Source organism: Anolis carolinensis, chromosome 3 (genome assembly GCF_035594765.1).
Source record: "Anolis carolinensis isolate JA03-04 chromosome 3, rAnoCar3.1.pri, whole genome shotgun sequence".
Classification (NCBI taxonomy): domain Eukaryota; kingdom Metazoa; phylum Chordata; class Lepidosauria; order Squamata; family Dactyloidae; genus Anolis; species Anolis carolinensis.
In genome coordinates this window covers 276,153,496-276,175,929 of record NC_085843.1, presented here as the reverse complement: position 1 = coordinate 276,175,929, position 22,434 = coordinate 276,153,496, and the positions used below count along the sequence as shown (strand labels likewise).

Sequence of the window (22,434 nt, the reverse complement as noted above, 5' to 3'; positions counted from 1 at the left end):
CTTCCTCGGTTCATTATTTTCTGGAAAATTAAAGCATTTTGTACATGGAAGTAGTGCCTTCAAAGAATGAGCATGTCTCTAAGAACACTGATGAAACAAAAGGAATACACATATTTTTCGTAATGAATAATGCTCTCAAAGGCTAACTATGATAATGAATTCTGCAAGTAAAATTTTGTTTTTAAAATGAACAAATCTTAAGATGCTAACATTAGACACGGTTAAATCTCAATGCAACCAATGAAGAAGAATCATAATTATGTTGCATGTGTATTATCTTATGTCATATATATGATTGAAACAAATGCATCTCTGTAGAGCTCTCTCACTTCCATCAAACTATATTGACAAATTCCCCAGAATGGGGACATACCTCCTTGTAATCTTTAGAATAAAATATGTATTGAAGGATTGGTATCAACTGCTGCTACCACATGCTTGGTGTTTCCAATAAAAGTCACAAAATGAAATATTTTCACTATAGATTCCAGCCAACCCCCTCCACTTTCACAATATTCCATTCCTTTGCCCTTCTTCCCACTGTATCATGACCCACAGGTTTCCCGTATACTCAGGTATTCTGCAGCACACCACAAATGTAAATCTCTGTTCTCACTGAATCTGAGCATGTTGCCCTGTCTAAAGATCTTTTTTTCCTCCTCTTTTTTTTGGGGGGGGGGGGGGGAGGGGAGGAGGAAAGGAAGGAGGAACCCCACAAAAGCTGAGACTCCTCTGAACTTGCTGATACTTCCCTCTTACATATTCTTTGGCTACACTTCTGTTGGCACTCACCAGCTGAATTAGTCATTACAGGGAGTAATACTGCAGTGTTCTAAAACAAGCTTGCGAGATAACAGGAGCAATGTATTAACCATGCTGCATTTCTTAGACTTTTATATGCATCTGGACAACAATGAAGTTTTCTCACTGCCTTTTAGTAAACCATAGTCCATTAGCCTTGCAGATGTTAACTGGGCTGCAAGACCTTTATAGGTTAAAACTGAAAATATAAAACATATTTCTCCCTCACCTCCCACCTATCTCATACTTCTAGAAACTCCATCTCCTAACTCGATGCAAGACTGGCTCATCTAGTGCTCCTATGTTTGTTCCTAGAAAGATGCAGAGAATCTGAGTTTCTAATCCTCACCTGCAGGCAGCTTCAACTAAAGCCTTTTCATCTGGCGAAGAGGCATAGTACTCCAGCTGAGATGATATGCCATTGCTACGCCAAGGACTGTCGCATATGCCATCAGCCTGGTCATTAATAATCTGCACTGTATGACAAAGACAAACAGCTTTCAAGAAAAGTTCTTCCTCTTGTGTCTGTTTAAAGAAAATTAAAGACAAAACAATTAAAATGATAAACTTAATTTGGCATGCAGTGTTATTTTTCCACTAACAAAGTAAATTACTAAAAATATAGATATGCTCATCTGCAAAATTTAAGACCATAGGCTAAAACAAACAAATAATACACAAATAAGAAATCCTTTCTCTATCAAAAGCCAGAAAGCATGGCCTAAACATAACTGCTGGTCCCAACTAGACAATGCTTTATTCAAGAAATAAAAATCTGAGAAGAAACAAAATGGCATTAATAGCAAGGAGTGAGATAGCAAGAGCAGTTAGGGTATAAAATCCAAAAGTGTTTCTGAATAATATCAGTATGATTTCAGGGAAAACCTAACAATACAGTCATAATCCAGATGTATACCCCAATTACAGAGGCAGAAGAGGAAGACAATTATTTACTGGAGTCCAGGAGGAAACTGTAATTATCAACATGTCAAAACAGGACATGTTGATAATTACAGATGAATGGAATGCAAAGGCATGAGAGAAAGCAGAACCAAACACTGTTGAAAAGTTTGCAACCCAAGGGAAGACTATATATGGACATCACCTGATGGCCAGAACACAGATAACACAATAGATAGATAATACAACTGGAAGCAAGATGGAGAAGCTCATTTTTCCTCACAAAAACAAGGCCAAGAGCAGATTGTGGCAGATTTGCCAGTACGATTGATTGTCAAAACATGAAATAAATCAGTCCTAGAGCAAATCAAGCCAGAATTATCCCTAGAAGCCAGATCGACCAAACTGAGACTATATGGAGCATTATTTAATAAAGTAAGAGCCAGAGGGAAAAGAGGGAGAGCACTAAACTAAATGTAATGTAAACTGAGCAGGGATTAAGACCCACTGAAGCAAATCAGAATAATGAAGAGCATCGGTAGACAAGAATTTGTACAACTGAGTCCAATGAACCCTTATATGAAATGATACAGTTCTGCGCTGAATGCTTACTTGGAACACATCCCTTTGAATTTGCTTCCAACTAAAATTATATGTAATCTGGAAGTTAGCCAAATTAACACAACCAACTCATTCTCAAGACAGCCTTACTATCTAATTCCTAAGGTATTACCTCAATAACCAATTGGTTTCCAGGAGTCCTTTTGAAATAAACCAAATTACTTAAACAGAAAAGTACACAAGGGTCTGCATTAGAGACAGGAAGTATGCGGCATTTCAGAGGCTGTTGGCCAACAACTCCCACTCATGCCAGCAGGCTTAAGGTAATGGTGAGAATTATGGGAGTGGGCCACATACATATGGAAAGCTGCAAAATACTCACACCTGCTCTAAATGATTTTTAATTTTAAAAAATCATACCAGGTTAGGTCGTAGTCCATCTGGAACATCTTCAATCAGTCCTTCTGGAACAAGTTTGCCATTGATTTCTTGGTATTTGATACCATTAATGGAACATTCTCGAAACTGCATCACATTTTCAGTTAATGTACCAGTTTTATCTGTAAACACATACTCCACCTAGGGAAGGTTGAAAAGTGGTGTGAGCCAAAAAGGTTTAAGAACAGTAAACATACGTTCCTTTCCACCATGGGCTGCAAGACCCAAGGCTGAAATAAAATAATGCTCTCAGTGAAACACCTGAGGACAAAGTCAGAAAGTTACCTTCAATGCTTCATCTATTAAATTGGACAGATTTATTCCCTGACTTAACTCATAGAAATGCACCAATGTAAGTCAAAGGCCAAGAAAATTAGATTCAGCACTTCACATTTATTATGAAAAATAAACATCTGTATGCTATTCACATTGATTCTATATGAACTGACATAACTGTTTGTACTGAGTCAGAGCATTGGCCCATCCAGTACAGTCCTGTCCCCTCAACTGACAGCATTATTCAAACCAAGTCCTTTGTCACAATTTTCCCCAGCATTGCTAACTGAGGTGCTTTTAAGTTGAGGTACTAAGGACCTTTTACACCAGTGGTGTCCAATTTTTGGTCCTCCAGGTGTTTGGGACTCCAACTCCCAGAAGCCCTGGCGAGCTTATGCAATGATCAGGAATTCTGGGAGCTGAAGTTCAAAACACCTGGAGGACCAAAGGTTGGACACAACTGTACACACAATATCAGTTACTGAACATTTGCTGAGCTGTACATTCCTTTATCTGTTAAGTTCATAAAGCCTGTTCTATCTCTGCGTACCACAGAGAGAATTTTTGGTCAAAATCCAACTGAAGCCTCCTTTCTTTCAAAGATCTCAAGACATTTTCAAAATTAAGGAGATAAAAAATGCCTTTACTGCCGTAGTTTAATAAAATATACTTTCAGAGTGTTGAATATTGCAGTCAGTACAAGCATCTCATATGTACTTTTTCAAAATATTTATTACCTTCAACATAGGAGTGAACTCAGATTATACAGGCAGCAAATGCCACACAGCATCTGATTCTATGCGCAATTATAAACTGCCTCCAATACACATTTTATTCCATTGAAACAAATATTTATATCTTGGTCTCCCAATAATCTCAAGTGTAAAATACAGTCCTCACTTCTATTTCATTAACACCCCACAGAGTAGATCTGTTTGAGAGGCTTGTGACTATTTTATCATCCCCACTGACAGTGTGAATATATTTTGAATCTGTACTTTTCCAGTCCTATTTCTAATTACAATACTGGACTCAGTCTGAAAATGAACATGTTCACAGCAACATTGATAAGAATAAAAGTAATATTAATGAAAATTTTAACTGAATTTTTTTATCTAATCATTTTTAAAAGTACATAATCATTGGATACCTGTCCCAGCTCCTCATTGAGGTCTGAAGTATTTACTTGTGCCTTCTCGTTTGTTTCTTCATGATAGAGATCAAGATCCCAATTAATGAAAAAAGATCCAAGAAATTTCTGCATCTCAACAGTCACATAAAGTGAAATAGGTATAATAAAGTTGTAAAGGACCAGGAAAGCAAGAAAATCTGAAATAAAGCTCAAGATCTGAGAGAGAGAGAGAGAGAAATATTATTAACCTAAAATTAAATACACATATTTAAGAATATATAATAACTGATGTTAACAAATGACCATATATACTGTGAACAAGATCAGCAGTTGTGATGCCTTTTGCTTTAGTTAACAATGGCCTTTGATATATAACACTCTTTATGAAATGGTTAAAGACTCTGGCTCCTTCAAAAGGCCAATAAATAAGGTTTGAACTGGAATAGGTGTTTTATTTCTACAACACATGCTCCATTTTTATTTGCTTGTACAGTATACGCTACATTTTTATCCTATACATTCTCCAGTGATTTCAGGATGAGCATTTTTACAGATGCAATCACTGTTCATCATCCCATTGCTGCCAAGTACTTTGGGAATGTTTTTCTCTTAGAACCTAGACAGACAGTGAAGAGAGCCCAATTTGTGGTACTCAACTCAGGCAGGGGAAATCCTTTTTGAAAATCCCACTGCTGCCTCCAATTGAGGAGATGTGCGTGCGTGTGAGAGGGAGGGATGGAGGATGTGTGAATGTATGACAGGGAGGATTTAGGGGATAAGGAAGGATAACCGAACTGATGGGTTTAAATGAGTAAAGATGGTAACTTATATATAAAAGTACGGTAACTTATACAGATAGGTACGGTAACTGCCACCAACGTGAGGTTAACAGGCTTACAGAGAGGCAAGGAGACTTATCTTTATGAACAATAACAAAATTCAAGTTTATTTGTACATAAGCGTATGGTTCCAATACATAAACGTTTCAGGATCTTAAGTTACAATGCTGTCTTGTTTGAATGGATATTTCTTAAATAACTTCTCTTCAAAACAGTATACTAAACTCCCGGTCAACTTATATTCCCAGCCTTTCCCCTGAGTGACCATAAGCTGCCGTCCTTAGCTGATTTCCACAGCTCCTAATCTTTCCAAGACCTAACCGCAACTGTCCTTTTTAAACCCTCACAGCAACTCCTTTTAAAAAAAGAGGGAATATACTCTAACTGTCAACTTAGCCACGTCCCCTTTTTCTCCCAAGGGAAGCTGTGTTACCATGGCAACCTACCAAACGCTGCTTCCAGCTGATTTCCATGTTAGGCTTTTCCTTGCTAATATATAACTCCCTTTTCTCTTAACAAACAAATAAATAAAATCATATCAATAATCTCTGTTTAACACAAAACCTCTCTACAGACAGCAACATGAATTTGTAGACATGGCCAGTAATTATATAGTTTGGCACCAAATAAACCATTAGTCTAAGGACACATGATTACCTATAGAGATGGGCCAATTCCTGGACCTGTGAAATGTTCATTTTCAAATACTGTCCCTAGTACTTCACTTGCTAGGACTGGTCAGAAGTGGTTTCTAAGCAAGTAATTGTATCACCACTATCAAGTCCTTTCGGTACGGATCCTACACTATGGACGAAGTGTTAAATCTCTGCAGTTGTCTCCTAGTCCCCTAAATGCCAGAAGATGCAGCAGTAAACAGTACAGAGACTAAACATTCCACACAAAGCAAAAAGGTATTGTTGCTACTATTACCAAGGAAGATTAGTGCTAGGCAAAAACGTAAAACAGAAACTAGGGAGGGTGAGATTCAAGAATCTGTAATGCATAATAAATGCCACTTGGAGAGATTGAGGCGTACCTATGCCGTAAAATTAATGTATTCTGACACCATTTTAACCACCATGGCTCAATGCTACTGAATCATGGGAGCTGTAATTTTACAACATCTTTATCTTACAAATCTCAGAATTCCATAGCATTGAGCCACGGCCAAGTGGTGTCAAACTGCATTAATTGGACGGTGTAGATGAAGCCTTAGTAAGCAATGGTTTCTGAGAATGAGCGTGATACAGCAGTATGATGGAAACTAAATCTTCTAAACTTGAGACACACAGGAAGATATAGTGCTGATGAAGGTAAAAGTAATAGTGCAGCATTACACTGATGGTTATAAAAAAGAAAAGATGAAGGAAGTTCTAAAAGAAAGGGATGAAGGTTCTAAAAAGTTGAGGCTCAGGAGATAGAATACGTGAAACAAAAAAGATACAAAAATTCAATATTTTAATCTCTTGGTTAACAGACACACAATGGTGACTTATCTTCTCTGAAAGAAGCCACAGTAGAAAGACACCTAGGATATTGTGAACTTCAAAACTGTTACTGCAAACTTGAACATAATATAATGAAAGCCTGGTATCAAACCTTTCACAGCCCACTGGCAACCTCTGGGGGAGGAAAAAGCTATATAAAAGATGCACAGAATTTAACACATTACCTTACTGCTATTTCTTTCATGATCAGTGAGTTGGTTATACCAAGGCTCATTCCACTTTTCTTCAGACTGCCAAGCATATTTCAATATTGTACTCACAATGGCTTCAACAAGGAGGATTATTAGATAGATAATCAAAAAGGAATTCATGGACCTGAGTAGACAATATTGGCAGGTGTGAATGTAATGCATACATAGGCATAACAACTGAAACTATTCTATGGAAAGGCTTCAAAAGCATAAGCTTCACCAAAATCGCCCCATGTAGCTCTTCAAAAACACCTTCTAATTCATGTTTGTGAATTAAGTTATTTCAACACCAAATAGTAATCACAGAATAATCTCAGAAACAAACCAACATCCCTCTTATCAAGTAAAGCAAATAAAATTACTCAGGACAAGTTAGTGATGGTAGAGACAACTTTGAAAGAGTTAATTTCACAAGCAATTTGACTTCTTTGGTTAGATACTTAAAACCTTTTTTGATTAGAGGATTCTTAACAACCAATGTTTTGTGTCTGTAATATTTAGGTGAACAATTAGTCATTACAGAGTTACTGAGGACAGGAAAAAGATGGGCCATTTTGCTTTCTGTCTCTGAGCAGCCCTTGGTTGCAAAAAACCCAATTTTCTCTTTCCTGCAAGAAATAGTGGATGCAAAATCAATAGAGGAATTTGCCAAAAGATCTATGTGCCTGTGAATGGGGTGTTTTATTAGGTAGGCGGTGATGCAAAGGAAGATAAGAGGTGATGGAAAGGAAATGGTATACTCCCTTGGACTACACCGAAGGTTTAATAGATAAAGAGGACTGGATGTGGTGCCAACTGGACCACAGCACTTCAAATGCAGAGAGCTTAACTCTTGTATTTTTTTGCCAAAATTATGTTGCAGAATATTTGGTCAAATTTCCAGATGACAATTTCAATCATTTCAAAGTTTATTTAGGGTGGGGGAGATCTGTCTAACTCTAAAGAATTCTGACATATATATTCAAAAAATTTCCTAAGAGAAAAGTTTGACAACTATTTATACAAGCTACTAGACTATTTAAACAAACTACTGGATTTAACAACAGGTTGAAATATTGCATATACGGTACTTACTTTTCCACTGCTGATCGTTTCTGTGATTTGCTCTTGTAATTTAATGCCATTTTGGTTTCCATTCCTGTATATACTGCAACACCTAAGAAAAACAACACATTTTAAGCACTTGGGTTTACAACACAAGGTGGTAAAAAGGAGGATGCTAATTTTATGATGACTTCCAGAACAAAGCTGTGGCAAAAGTCATGTTTTTTAGAAAAACTGTACTGACCAAACAATGACTTCCAAACTGTAACACCTATTAGTACAGACTTGGTACTAAAGACAACAGGGTAAAGTGCAATCTTTTTATATGAAATTGCTTTTATTACTTTCTAGATGCACTACTCAACTGTTATGTTCTGAGCCAAAATTCAATTCAAACATAAAAGGCATTTCATGAACTGATGTTCTCATACTCCTTCACCACCAGTAATGGGAGCTATTAATGAGCAACATCTGGAGGGCCACGTTGCCCACATCTGCTCAAAGGGGAAGTTGTATTATCTCATGAAAAGTTAAGAATTGTCATACAACTGATAAAATATAACTGACAAAGTATCACTACAAACCAAAAATTTCTTTTGTGTTTTTTAATCTTGCTCCACGAAGCAAAAGACTTTCGGGTCCAAGTGGTCTGGAAAAAGAATGAAATCAACAGTTATGATCTGCAAAAAGAAACACTGCAGCAGCTAATTTCTTTAAATGTTTGTGCCACCAAATCTAAAAGACTGATTACAGTAAGCCTGCTATATTTGATTTGGCTCCAGGATCCTGCGTAGATATGAAAAAAATGCAAATTATCAAGCCCCATATTATCAAGTAGTGGCGACAGAAACATGCATGCTTCAATGCGCCTGCGTTCACATCACTGCCAATCCATGGCTAGTGGAAATCATAGATCTAGGGGCCAACAACACAGAGGGTTCAATATAATTTAGGTTGCCCCATGTGAGAATATACTATTACAATTAAACAAGACTCATTATTTCCCAAAAAGCAAAAGCTAAAATTAGGGAGATGGGGATGCACTACAGGTTAAAGATACTGTACATCGTTTCTTATTTTCATAAAAGGTAAAAGAAAATTGGGATAGAGTGTCTTTGATGGACTTCTAAGCCTACAGAACCGTTTGTACAGAAGCAGTATGCCACTAGAGGCCAATTGTTGCAAATAGAGGAAGAGCATTATTGACTTCAGTTTTAGCTTGTCAGTTTCCCATAAGAATCTAGCTGGCCTCCAATGAGTTAAAGTGCTAGCCTTTGTCTATTGTCTACCTTTGCTCTAACAGGGCTTTTGTGTGTTTTAATTCTAGTATGCGCACCTATGGGCAATGTGCTTAATGAAACTAAGCAAAACAAATATTCCTGCACATATTTCTAAATTCTTTTTGTAATGTTTCAGGATAACTATTTGTATCTGTGGCATCTTAATGCATGGTTCATATAATGGCATGGCTATTTTTCCTTGCTTTTCTTTTTTAGTAATTGTTATCTAGAGAAAGCTCTGTGTTTACTCATATCTAAAACTTAAGAGCTGAATTACCAGATAACCTATACTGTAATCCTCCCTTACAATTAGGGTTTTGAGACTTCCCTCTTATTTCTGCTGGGAAGGATGAAAGTAAATGTCTTACAGGCTAGACTTTTAACACTGATAAACCTATGGTCCTTAATAGATATGGTAGACAATATATTGAGGGGGGGAAAGGTCAGTAAGTTGATGTCACAAGTTAAATAAAGCTCTTACCAATGAGTGTCCCCCTTCCACCTCACTGATCCAGGCATTATTCAGAGAAAAAATATAAGGGAAATCTGTGCAGAATCATTGGCCTGCCACTGCTGTATACTCTCTTACAAGAGACTGAGCAGGAAGAATAACATGCTTAGCATAAATAGAAGTGAACATTTTTCTGGTAGTACAGTATCTATCCGTGGTAAATACTTATTGAAAACAGCTTCTATAAAATATATTATGGAGAAAGAACACCAAATCTTATAATAACTGGATGAATTAGTTTAGGGTTTGAGGCTTTTAAGAAATCCCAAAACAGTGAGGATTGACTCCAAGGAGAAGGAAAGATACTTTATTAGTGGACTGACAGGAGAATGTATTTTATCAGCAGCAAATAAAAGCTGGTTTTGCAAGTTAGCTCAGTGTAAACTGGTCAAGCTGGTAGCTGACAAAGCAGGAATGAGTCAAAAGTTCCAGACATTCTGCCACAGTTTAAACCATTTCTGGCATAACCTGACACCTAATTTGCTCATAAAATTAATCCAGCACTCCCATATGAAGTGTGTTCTAGTGCAGAGCTAACTTGTCATCCCCAAATAAGGTAAAATCAAAATAAAAGTAAATTATTTCAGGATGGCAGACGTATGGCAAGCAGGAACTAGAAACCATTACAACCCACTGCAAATATTTAAACTCCCTGTTCCCCAGCCATCGTAGCAATTGTTGCAGAGGCAGAAACAGCAACATGAAACATTTTGATAATTAAACACTGTCTTCATCCAGATGCAATTTCTGTTGTTTTTTTTGCCAAAGGTCCCAGATTCAATCCTAGTCCTCTTCAGAGTCAACTGGGAAAAATTCCAGTTTGAAGTACTGAGCTAGATGTTCAATTATCTGAATCCTACTCAAACAAAATACTCCTGAAACCTGTGGGGAAGTCTCCTACAAGCAAAGGATCCTAAGATTCAGCTGTATCAGTTTTAAAACTCTAATTTGTAAGAGCTGGATTCCCATACCTACCTACCTCTCCCTCCCCCCCAACACACACACCCTCCTTCTATCCATTCACTATAGTTCCTGCTTAGCTTCTTTACAGTTTGACCTTCAGTTCTCAGTAATAATAGTAATAATAATAATAATAATAATAATAATAATAATAATAACAATAATAATAATTCATTTTTAATCCACCCTCTTTCCCTGTGGACTGCTGACCAAGTGGTTGGTGCTTCAAATCTGGGGAGAGCAGGTGAGGTCCCTCTGTACTCAAGCTCCCTATGCGGGGACATGAGAGAAGCCTCCCACAAGGATGGTAAAAACATCAAAACCATCTGGGCGTCCCCTGGGCAATGTCCTTGCAGACGGCCAATTCTCTCACACCAGAAGCGACTTGCAGTTTCTCAAGTCGCTTCTTGCACAAAAAAACAACAACAGATCAGTGATTTAAATACACTTTGCTCATCTCCATTCAACAGAAATATTGTTAGTCCACTTCTTCTCCTTTCTGAAAAGAGAATAGATCATTTTTTTAAAAACAAAAAAGTGCAGCCCCCAAGTAGCCACACATGCCTGAATGTGGCTCCAGTCCTGCTGCAGCTGCTAACCCCAAATTATAATTACAACCACTGCCTTACCGTACGATTTCCTCAATTTGTTGACTTATTGTTATTCGCCCGACAAATCTGTGAAATAAATTCATGAATCAGAAGAATATGCTTCCAGGTTGGAAAATTATAATTTAAGAATGATAGAAAGAAAAGCTATCTTTTGATTTCTTGTTAAATCTTGACCACCATAGAGGCATGCTAAAACACATGGTCAAAGGCTGCAAACAATTAATTTTTGAATATAGTTAAGGTAATGAAAAATAGCTGAAATGACCTCCGCAAAAGTCAATTACATGATAAAACATATGGAAAATAAATATGCTTAATTAGTTACATACTATATATAAAGACATCAATTCAATTTTGCTTACTGCGCTAACATTTAGATATAAGCAAATGGTTTGTCATTTTCCCTAGCATTTAGCGTATTATTCTGCTAAGTGTATGCTCAATCCTGCATCTGGGGCTTCACACTGTGGGTAACGTCTATCAGTGAACCCAGACATATTCTTCCAGTGCCAGGGGAGACTCCCAGTTCAAGAAATAGAAAACTCACAATGGCCTCCTCCCTGAAACAATGAGTCTGCCTAGGCTTCCAGGGGAAATCATAGAAAATTTGTCTGAAGAAGTGAGGAGAACAACTGAGCATCACAAAACACTTTGTGGAATGGCCCTGTTACAGTATTCAAATTACTCTTGTGCCAAACCTTTTTACTTCAACTGTAATTAATTATCTTGTAGATTTAAATCCTAGAGTTCTTTTGCAAAAGGGTATGATAATAACTGTCTTCATAACTACAATGGAAATGGAACGGTAGCTGTCAGCAGAGCATCTCAAGTTCATAATGTGGATCTTTTACCCACAGCTGAAGATTAGTTCACTCCAGACCTCTTAAATGTGTTAAACATGGCTCAGAACACATGCAGGGAAGTTCAGATGTTGATCAGAACCTCATACAATTAACTTTCTGCCAAAGAAATCTCCCTATGTTGAGAAAGAGCTCAGAATGCTGCGGAAATCTGTACTGACAGATTTCAATTCAAGGAAGGGCAAAAAGAAACTAGAAAGCTTTCTCATTATATGTAACTGTTAAAATATGAATATTTCAAACAGAGGAATGTTGTATAAGCTCTACCACAGTAGAGCACTCTACTCAGAACTCTATAATGAAAACTTCTGGAGCAATCTTAATTCAAAGCAATTTATTTTTAAAAACATGCACTTCGAACAGAGAAGTATAGAAATAAAACCTGTAGAGATCTGCTTCTGGCTGCTGGCATTCTATAACAGCTACAAGTTTGTCCAGGTTGGCAACTGACTGCAATACTGCAGTTTCTGGGACTGCAACATGAGTCTTAAAAAGAAATATACACAGAAACATTACATTGGTCAAGAATGAGCAAAAAAATGCTGCTTATGTCTTCTAAACAGCAACTAGAGCTGCCAATTTACAAAACCCTGTATGTATTCTTCCAAAAAAAATCCTCCTCTAAATTGCATTTTAAATTTTCTAATATATCACTCAGTGAACTCATGGAATGATTTAAGAAGTAGTTTGCCATATAACACCATTTATTATTATAGCCACTGTGTTTAGAGTCACACCTGAAAAGAATGGAGATCAAGGTTCAAATTGCCTCTGAGTCATAACACTCAGTGACTCAGGATCATCACAAACTCTCAGCCTCATTTTCATTAGAAAGTGATTGTAAGAATAAAAATGAGAGTGAACCATGTACATCACGTTTACCTCCTTAAAACTGGACATAATTGTAACAAATGTAATATTTGGTGTGAAGGCTGCCTATATTGTTTTGCTAAGTGTGCAAGAAAGCTTTAAACTTCTGCACTTTATCAGACAGTCAGAAGAGAACTCCTATGCCACACTATTTGGCATGATAATAAAAGATGATCAGTTTAACACATTAGCATGCAGTGTTTGTTTAGTAATTTGTGTGTTTGTTTAGAATTTATGAGTTTTATAATGATGTTACTTTGCACTATTTTTGACTTATATGTTTATCACCAAAACTAAGTGGTGGGAGGCATGGTACCGAGACAGCCTTGGTCGCCTTAGTGGATGATCTACGCCGGGAACTGGACAGGGGGAGTGTGTCCCTGCTGGTTCTGCTGGACCTCACAGCGGCCTTCGATACCGTCGATCACGGTATCCTTCTGGGACGCCTCGCGGGAATGGGACTTGGAGGTACTGTTCTGCAGTGGCTCCACTCATTCCTGGAGGGTCGGTCCCAGATGGTGTCACTGGGGGACACCTGCTTGGCCCCACAACCTTTGTTTTGTGGGGTCCCGCAGGGGTCTGTATTGTCCCCCATGTTGTTCAACATATACATGAAGCCGCTGGGAGAGATCATCAGGAGTTTCGGGGTGCGGTGTCATCTCTATGCAGATGATGTCCAACTCTGTCACTCCTTCCCACCTGTCACTAAGGAGGCTGTTCAGGTCCTGAACCGGCGTCTAGCCGCTGTGTCGGACTGGATGAGGGCCAACAAATTGAAATTGAATCCAGACAAGACAGAGGTCCTCCTGGTCAGTCGGAAGGCCGAACAGGGTATAGGGTTACAACCTGTGCTGGATGGGGTCACACTCCCCCTGAAGGCGCAGGTGTGCAGTCTGGGGGTGATCCTAGACTCATCGTTGAGCCTGGAGCCCCAGGTCTCGGCGGTGGCTAGGGGAGCCTTTGCACAATTAAAACTTGTGCGCCAGCTGCGACCGTACCTTGGGAAGCCGGACTTGGCCACGGTGGTCCATGCTCTTGTTACATCTCGACTAGATTACTGCAACGCACTCTACGTGGGGCTGCCTTTGAAGACTGTTCGGAAGCTTCAACTAGTCCAACGGGAGGCGGCCAGGCTGTTAACTGGAGCAACGTACAGGGAGCGTACTACTCCTCTGTTACGTCAGCTCCACTGGCTGCCGATTTGCTACCGAGCACAATTCAAAGTGCTGGCTTTAGCCTATAAAGCGCTAAATGGTTCCGGCCCAGCTTACCTGTCCGAAAGTGTCTCCCGCTATGTCCCATCACGGAATTTGAGATCCTCCGGGGAGGCCCTGCTCTCGGTCCCGCCAGCCTCACAGGTGCGGCTGGCGGGGACGAGGGACAGGGCCTTTTCAGTGGTGGCCCCCCGCCTATGGAACACCCTCCCAAACTAAATTAGGGAAGCTCCCTCCCTCCTGTCCTTCCGAAAAAGAACAAAAACGTGGTTATGGGAGCAGGCATTTGAGCATGAGTAACAGCAGAATTGCAATATGAATATATGACTCATTGACAGACCCCCACCTGGACATGAAAAATGCACCTGAAATGTATATTTAGATGTATAATTATGCTGGTTTTCAATTTATATTTTAATTTTTATTGTAATTTTTAATCTTGGATGATTTTTAACTGTGTTTCCGATGTATATTGTAAGCCGCCCTGAGTCCCCTGATGGGTGAGAAGGGCGGGGTAGAAATGATGCAATAAATAAATAAATAATAAAACATTGGATGTTTGCCTTTTTGCTTGGAAGCTGCCTGGAGTCTCCCTGGGGAGATAGGGCGGCCTATACATAAATTATCATCATCATCATCATCATCAAGCAGCACTTTATTTACTACCAAGAAAACATGTAAACAAGATCTAGCTTCCATGAGGTTGGTGTCATTTCAGGTCGCTGAAACCTACAAGTGCAGTATGAATACATTGCTATAGCATGCCCCTGGGGTCTTGTCTTCCTGGTATAGCACTGCTCTATGCAGCAATCCAGTTTAAATAGTCTCACATTTTAATAAGTCAGAACTGAGCAAAAGGATCTCTGGAAATGTGATAAGGAATTCAAATGCATGCACATTTATAACAGAGAACAGAGTGGGACTTGCAAACATTGTAGCATAATATCCTTTGCCCCAAAACCTTGTTAAGATTATAAAGTACTCTCAAATCAGGCCCAAAGGAACAATTAGTAGTATTCTACTGAATACTTAATGAAACAAAAGTCACAAAATAGATTGTAAAAGGAAATAATGTTGAACAAAACAAACAAGAAGATACAACTCAGCTCTGAATGATTTCTAAGGACTTCTACACACAACTTTTGAAGTGGTAACTCATGCTTGGAACGACAATTTTCAGAATAATAATGCTGAGAACACACATACCAATTGTATGGAATTGTATGCAACCAATTATCTAGTTACTGACATGTCCCCTTAGGGCTGAGCACAAATTACACATCTGCCTTAAGAAGTACTGCAAATTTGATGTCCTTAGGTCTATGCTGGGAACTCCTATAATAATAACACAATTTCTGTAAGAGGAACTGAATCTAGTACTACTCAAAAGTAATGAAAACAGACCTTAAGATTTGTTTCTCCATCCAAACTTGCAGTAGTTACGTAACAAGAGCCATCAGCTCTATCAGATGATAGAAGTACAAGATCAACAGGGAAGGTTTCATCTTTGGCTACTCTGACAATATCTCCCACCTGAAAAGACAAAACAAAGATATGTATGCAAGCACTCATTTGTAAGGTGAGTAGGGGACCAAAGCATTAACATTAATAATAGGCAGGATCCAACTTGCTATTTCTATTGCCAAAATTGAGAACTTCAACATTCTTCTGCAGCTCCGTGCATCCTAAAAATCTGTTCAAGGTGGCCGAGAAAGCCTTTTTATCACCCTCCCAACACCCACAATTGCAGAGAAGCTTGAGACAAGCAGCAACTGTTGCAAAGGATTTAGTCATTGTATTTAGGACACTATTATTTTAATCCAGGAACCCTGGAATTCCAGCACCACACAAACATGGTTTCTGAAGCATCAAAACCAGTTTGCAGTACTAAGACACATACCCGTATATTTTTTGATCTAGTTTTTACAAGGCCACCACTACGAACAACATATACTGGAGCTCCATTCACTTCATTGTCTGCTTTATGTCGCAACCAATCTTCATATCCCTGGAAATGATGAAAAATGGTAAAAAAAGTAAGCTAATAACATACAGTTATATAAAAAGCATTTTACTATTCTATTTATATGATCAGAAAAACAAGAGTTTGGACACAACCTAGTTTACACTAGGGTACAATCTGACAATTTGAAATAGGGCCTGAGAGCAGCAACTTTATCTTGCAGGTCAGTTTCAAAACAGACGGACTGAGAAAGATTAACTTCGGATAAATATGTAACGATAAATAGCTAGAATTAGTTGTTACCATTTGCATCTTAAACTGAACAAGCAAGAAGCAAAATGCATAATTCAGAACTTTACTGCAATTGACACTAAGGCTCCTATTGATGGACTTAGTATGGCCTATGTCCTCTCTAAAAGGGACACACATGCATCAACTAATGAAATAATATCACAAGTCTTGCAGTTTTTCCCTTGTGGAATTCTCCAATTAGAGTGGGACCCGTGAAGCTTTCCAAACCTCACTACACTGTAGCCCTAAATGACATAGCTACTCAGGAAGAATGCTAGGCGCATCTGAAGGACTGCAGGATTCCCATTCCTGTACTAGGTTGTCTTCAAGGTTATATGCTGTTGAGTGTGTTAGATGAAGAGTCTTGACACATTTATACTCAGCACGCATCTTCCAGAAGGGTTCCCAAAGTAAGCAGAGGTGATACGAGAAATGCCTGGAGAAAGGTCACACAACAGCAGAAGAAGCGGCAGGTGTCTAGCCTTCCCTCATTTACTATTAGCTTAACTGAAGGTACCCAAGTGTGGCAGCTGTCACCAAGGCAACAAGCCTGAGATATCCTTGCTTCACTGGGTAGGAAGAATATGCAGCAGGCAAAGGTGCAATACCTTTAATCTTTTCAGGACAAGGGAACCGGATCGCATACAAGTCCTAAGCCTTTACATAGACTACAAAGATTTGGCAATATAAATAACAATTTAAAGATACAATATGGAGCTTCACAGACTATGAAGAGATCTACACGTTAGCCTTTTAAAGCTCTCCTGTTTGATGCATTTACGTTGTTTTCCTTGGGAATCTTCTATTGTAAAAAGGTATGAGACAATTGAATGAAACAAAAACAAAGGATGCACCCAGCCTTCAAATCTGTTATAACATCTGTCAGTACATAAGGCTCTTCAAGGCTCTTTTTAATGCCACCGTACAAGAACTCACTCCTTTGGATGAGTGTGAGACCGCAGGAAAAAGATGTTCGTAATATAAATTGACATGCACTGCCCTTGGTGTCAGTCCGTCACTGTCCACTTAAGGGTCTTCCTATGAGTGACTAAGTGCAAGGCAGCCAGACCCAAAAGTCTCCAGGCTGACCTGCTGATTTGCAACAGGAAACATATTTACTTGTTGTCAGCTAGAAGCTTGATCCCAGTGGAATCTTTTGTCTTTCATAAAAGAAAGGAAGGGTACAGTAGCAATGAAAAAGCTAGGATCTGGCTGCAACACAATACATGCAAGCAGCCCTCATTAAACCATAGCCAGATTAGTAGTCTACAAAGCATAAATTAGAAACATAGGTCTGGAAACTGCTTTACTAACTGTTCATTTTTCCTGTCCGTTGCTACTACAGTATTAATTTCCTTATCACTACAAACTGTAAAGGTAATATGCACAAAATTGCATATTATATGGAAAGAGGGATGGTTAATCTTTTGATAAAGAGTTATGGTATAGTACATACACTGACTCATAGATAGGTCAACCAGGTCATTTCTATATTTATAGATGGGTATACACAGTAGTTTGATTTTACTGTTGCTTTTGAATGTTTTACTTCTATTGCATTGCTTAAAATTATAAGCCATTTTGAATCTCAATTTTGATAAATAGGTTGAGTATAAAACAAAATTTGTAACAACATTCTGCCAAGTCGCATCTCCTTACCTGCTTTATTGCAGTTACTGTTATTACAAAAAACAATGGTAATCCACTTGTAACAGGACTTGTAGGTGTATCTATCATAAGCTAGAGGGGAAAATAAAATCAAGATAAAGTTAGAATGAGACCAGTTTGGGGCATTTTGCAGCCAAAATTATACATCATATGCAAAAGCCTACTTTCCCCTTCTGCAGAGAGGAGAACCCAAGGACCTTCTGGGAGATCAACAGATGCTTAACAAAATATTAGTATGACCAAGAGCCTTATGTTCCACATTGCTTAGTAATGTACCTTAATCCTAGATAACAGATTAATTTTGCTCACATTGCAAAACCGGCAACTGCAATCTGTTGTATTACTACTGTATTGCTAACTGTAGCAGAAAATATTAATAAGCTCTGTTGCTATCATTTTCCTGCTGCTAGAAGAAAAACACTACTTTACATGATGTGAAGCATATGTTCAGAGTGGAAGGAGAGCAACTGAATGGCAATTATTCAGAAACTCATATTAATCCAAAGAGCTTATTACCTTTAAGAAGGATTTAACACATTTGATAGGAAGCTGAAAGAATAGATTTTTGTGTAAATACTCAAGACCCCATTCCTGTCCCAAGGATAAGTATCCAGCAGACAGTCCTAGAAGAGCACTGTTTTAAGAGAAAACACAGGCAGTGAGCTGCCTACTTTTCAGGCTTAATTTCAAAGCTTAATTTCACTTGAAGGAGTGAAGATGCGCTACTTTGCGCTAGGCCAGATTCTGTTTGCAAATTGGGCACAATATAGGCTTTATTGTCTGCTTACCTATTAGGCATCAATTTACAGATAAGAACATAAATGGTACCAGTAATTGGTTTTCTCAAAAGACTATTCACACTTTTCCACAGCTTCATGTGAAATATTTCCATGTAATCTGACTGGAAGCACTTATAAACGATCAGCTGTGTGTTCATATGAATAAACAGACATGTGAAAGTATAGGAGCAACACGGTGGGGCCAACTGTGTGATCCTTTTCCAAACTCATAATTCTCTCTCAGGAATTGCACCACAAGTAAGCAGTTGTCAATCACCAGAGCAAACACAACAGAAGGTTTTGTATAAAATAAATGAGATTGCCTGTCTGTATCTGCTTTTTAAAGTTTTCAAAGAGTTTCACCCTGAAACAACTGAGATAGTAAATTCCTGAAATGAAGAAAAACCCTTTGGAAAGAAAGATATTGGCAAAAGCATTCTGGCTTGCAAGTAACTATCTGCAGGTTGGCTTTAGCTCTAAATCATATCAGCAGTCCCAAACAGAGTAATCTCACTGCACCATGGAATTTACATACATATTAATTTGCCATTCAACAATTGATTCAATGGATCTACTCTAGCTGGACTGCAAATAGGATTCACAACATAATCTGCATTTTCCTACTTTATTTTTGTTTTAATCATATTCATGAAGCCTACTTTATTGACCAAAGAAAGATCCATGCTAAACTACTTCAAGAAGGAGGCAGTTGGAAATTGAACTACATATATACACTCAGCATGATTTCACAGATGAAAAATTGAATATTACTATTCCACCTATATTGTTTCTAGCATTGCTTGCCAGTTGAAAAATGTGAAACTTAAATTGCATTTTTAAATTTGTTCCATAATACATTTAGTGAAACGTTCAAGTTCAGACTAGTGAGGACACTGCCAAAGGAGACTGAACAAACAAGTTGAAACACCGCAAATGAATGTTACCGTTCCAATCAAGACTGTTGCTCAAATGTTAGTATTTGAGCACTGCATATAAAAAAGCTTTTGGAGGCATGTTAGGAATCCCCTCCTAAATCTATTTTTAAACTGAAAGAGGTTTCAGCAGAACTTGAAAGATTTAAAGAAACAAGCTGAGAGAAAAGTCTGGTGAAGTGAGTCACAATTAATTTGAGGTGACATCACAGCACACCGAGCTGTTCAGATTGATTAAGTGACTGATTGTAATGGAAAAAAGGGGACTTGTAAACATGAATAAAAACCTGATTTCCAGTTACTCTGGGAAATTTATTTCACTGTTTCTCCCCTTTGAGCTTCTCTTTTCCTGTACTAGTTCTTTTTACCAAAATGCATACAAAATGGATCATTCGTACACAAGAACATTCCTGTGCATCTCCATAACGAAGAAAGCTAGAACGATCTTGGTGGAGACCCCCATTTCCTTGGGGAAAGATGAAATGCAAACTGCCGCTTGGTCCCATAGTAACCAGCCCTTTCCCCACCAGTGAGAAAACTATACAGCATTTGGAAGGGATACAAGAATAACAAGGAATTAAATCAAGCCCATAAACACCTCTTTGCAAAAGGGAGAAAATTCCTGCAAAAAATTGTGGACAGCAGAAAAATGGTGGCCAACGCGTTGATCTGGGCTGGCCCTGTTAGCATTTTCTGAACTTGGTGCTGAATATGTCTACAGTATGTACAGGAATTGTTGTTCCCTAATTCTTTAGACTGATTTACATACAAGTTTTCATACTATACAGTTCCTGGCATTTTGAAAGAATAAAACTTTCTCTTAAAAAGGATTTTACTCATTCTTAAAGAGAAAGATATTCCAAAGTTTTTATGTTCCTCAGACATTCATGTCCTCAAACTCCCCCTACAACAACAACAACAACAACAACAACAACAGTTTTTCCCACTTTCTCCTGGCCATTCAATCTCTAACAACACAGTACCTCCTATTGCAGGGTTTTTTTTACATGACTTTAATTCTCTGGGCAGCAAAACAAAAAATGTAGTCACCAAAGGTATTTGTACCTCTAGAAGATAGCTGAAGTCCCAGTTACTGTGTTGACAATTGTGGAGAAGAAGAAGAGAGAACTAATCACCTAAGTGACTAATAAACAACAGATTATACCCTAAATCAGTGGTTCTCAACCTGTGGGTCCCCAGGTGTTTTGGCTTACAACTCCCAGAAATCCCAGCCAGTTTACCAGCTGTTAGGGTTTCTGGGAGTTGGAGGCCAAAACATCTAGGGACCCACAGATTGAGAACCACTGCCATAAAGGCATCAGATCCTTTCTGATCTTGGAAGCTAAGCTGCAGCAGCCCTGGTTAGAATTTGGATGACAAACTGTCAAATAATATCAGGTGCTGTAGGCTATATTTCAAAGGAAGGAATTGACAAAATCATCTTTGATTCTTCCTTGCATAAGAAAACCTTATGGAATTGGTAGGATAACCATTAGTCATCAGGTAACTTGAAGGCACATTAACACAGAAAGAGACTGATGCTTTTTGACTCTCAAGCTACTGCATATGATACAGATGATGGCACTTATTGAAGGGGTTTTGAGAAATTTCCTATCAGATTACCAAACCAAAATAAAAGGATGCCCTCTTCTATTTTGACAGTGATGCTAAATCATGTCACTCTGCATTTATGTTTTAATGCAGAAGCCTGACAACTATGTCAGTTTTAAGACCCTTGTCTTTTTCACATATGTGGTAAGTGTTGAGTGATAATATATAATAAGATAGCATGCCATTTCCAAAACAGCTTGAAGGAAACATGCTTTTAGCACTGAATGCCAATGCTGTCCTTAGTGAGTTAGGCTAAGGCCACACAATTAAAATGCTTTACAGTTCTCAATACCTTCCTTGTGAAAGAGGTCAATCTAAAAGACTCTGACATTAGCAATTAACTTCAGGGCTCAACAAGAATTGTACATGAGCCACTGCCTCTTCCCCAAATCAAGTAGAACGCGATATATTGATTCAAATTGACCACTAATATTTAACTTTAAATCTTTCACAGGTTCCATCTATCTTCCCTCTAATTTATATTAATCATTTATTCAAAGAAAATGCACCTGCTGTACTGGTTTGCAATTGTTTTCTACATTTCCTGCTTAGTATGGCTCCGAAGTCATAAAACCAAACAAATCCTTATTAAATACTTATAAAACAGAAACCAGCCATCCACATATATTTAACTCTTTGATTTCAGTGACTTATGGTTCAAAAACATTTGGTTATCTAACTTACCTGAACCAAAAATATAATAAGAAAATAGAAGTTAGCTACTCTTCTGAACTGCTCAAATAAATTTTTTGGAACAAAATTCCACACAGTATACTGCAAAAGAAAGAAACATCAATTATTGTAAGTGGAATTATGACACTCAATGGAAGGTAAGACATAAAATATTTCTTAATGAATTCTCATCTTCCCCACAATAAAATAAACCCAGCAATTTACAAATATTTCAAATATAATATCTTGTCAAAATGCTTTTATCAGCTAACTCATTTCCATATATTTATCATATGCTAAGGGAAAAAATGCTGAAGAGAAGCCAGAAAAGAAATCAAGAATTCAGTATTCAAACCCAGCTTCTGGATACCAAAGAGCTAGGGAATGACTTTTTGTCATTTTTATTCAGGTAAAACACCAATGACTACTGTTGCACGAAACTATTAAATATTTTTACTTAATGCCAGTAGATTCACACAAAACAATAGTTGCTGTTGTGTGCCTTCAAATTATTTCCAATCT

The 22,434-nt window shown here is 38.1% G+C and overlaps 1 protein-coding gene across 9 annotated transcripts in view; it reads right to left on the bottom strand.

Moving 5' to 3' along the window:
* Positions 1-22,434, bottom strand: part of atp11b (ATPase phospholipid transporting 11B (putative)) — a 94,650-nt gene that overhangs the window by 45,732 nt on the left and 26,484 nt on the right. For all 9 annotated transcript variants that reach the window (XM_062976802.1, XM_062976803.1, XM_062976804.1 and 6 more), the window contains exons 3-14: positions 21,925-22,014; positions 17,910-17,990; positions 15,897-16,004; positions 15,401-15,529; positions 12,295-12,398; positions 11,071-11,118; positions 8,275-8,339; positions 7,721-7,802; positions 6,620-6,770; positions 4,127-4,324; positions 2,683-2,841; positions 1,151-1,326 (exon numbers count right to left, since the gene is read on the bottom strand). In XM_062976802.1, coding sequence (XP_062832872.1) covers positions 1,151-1,326; positions 2,683-2,841; positions 4,127-4,324; positions 6,620-6,770; positions 7,721-7,802; positions 8,275-8,339; positions 11,071-11,118; positions 12,295-12,398; positions 15,401-15,529; positions 15,897-16,004; positions 17,910-17,990; positions 21,925-22,014 — 1,391 coding nt within the window. The remainder of the gene's footprint in view (positions 1-1,150; positions 1,327-2,682; positions 2,842-4,126; positions 4,325-6,619; positions 6,771-7,720; positions 7,803-8,274; positions 8,340-11,070; positions 11,119-12,294; positions 12,399-15,400; positions 15,530-15,896; positions 16,005-17,909; positions 17,991-21,924; positions 22,015-22,434) is intronic.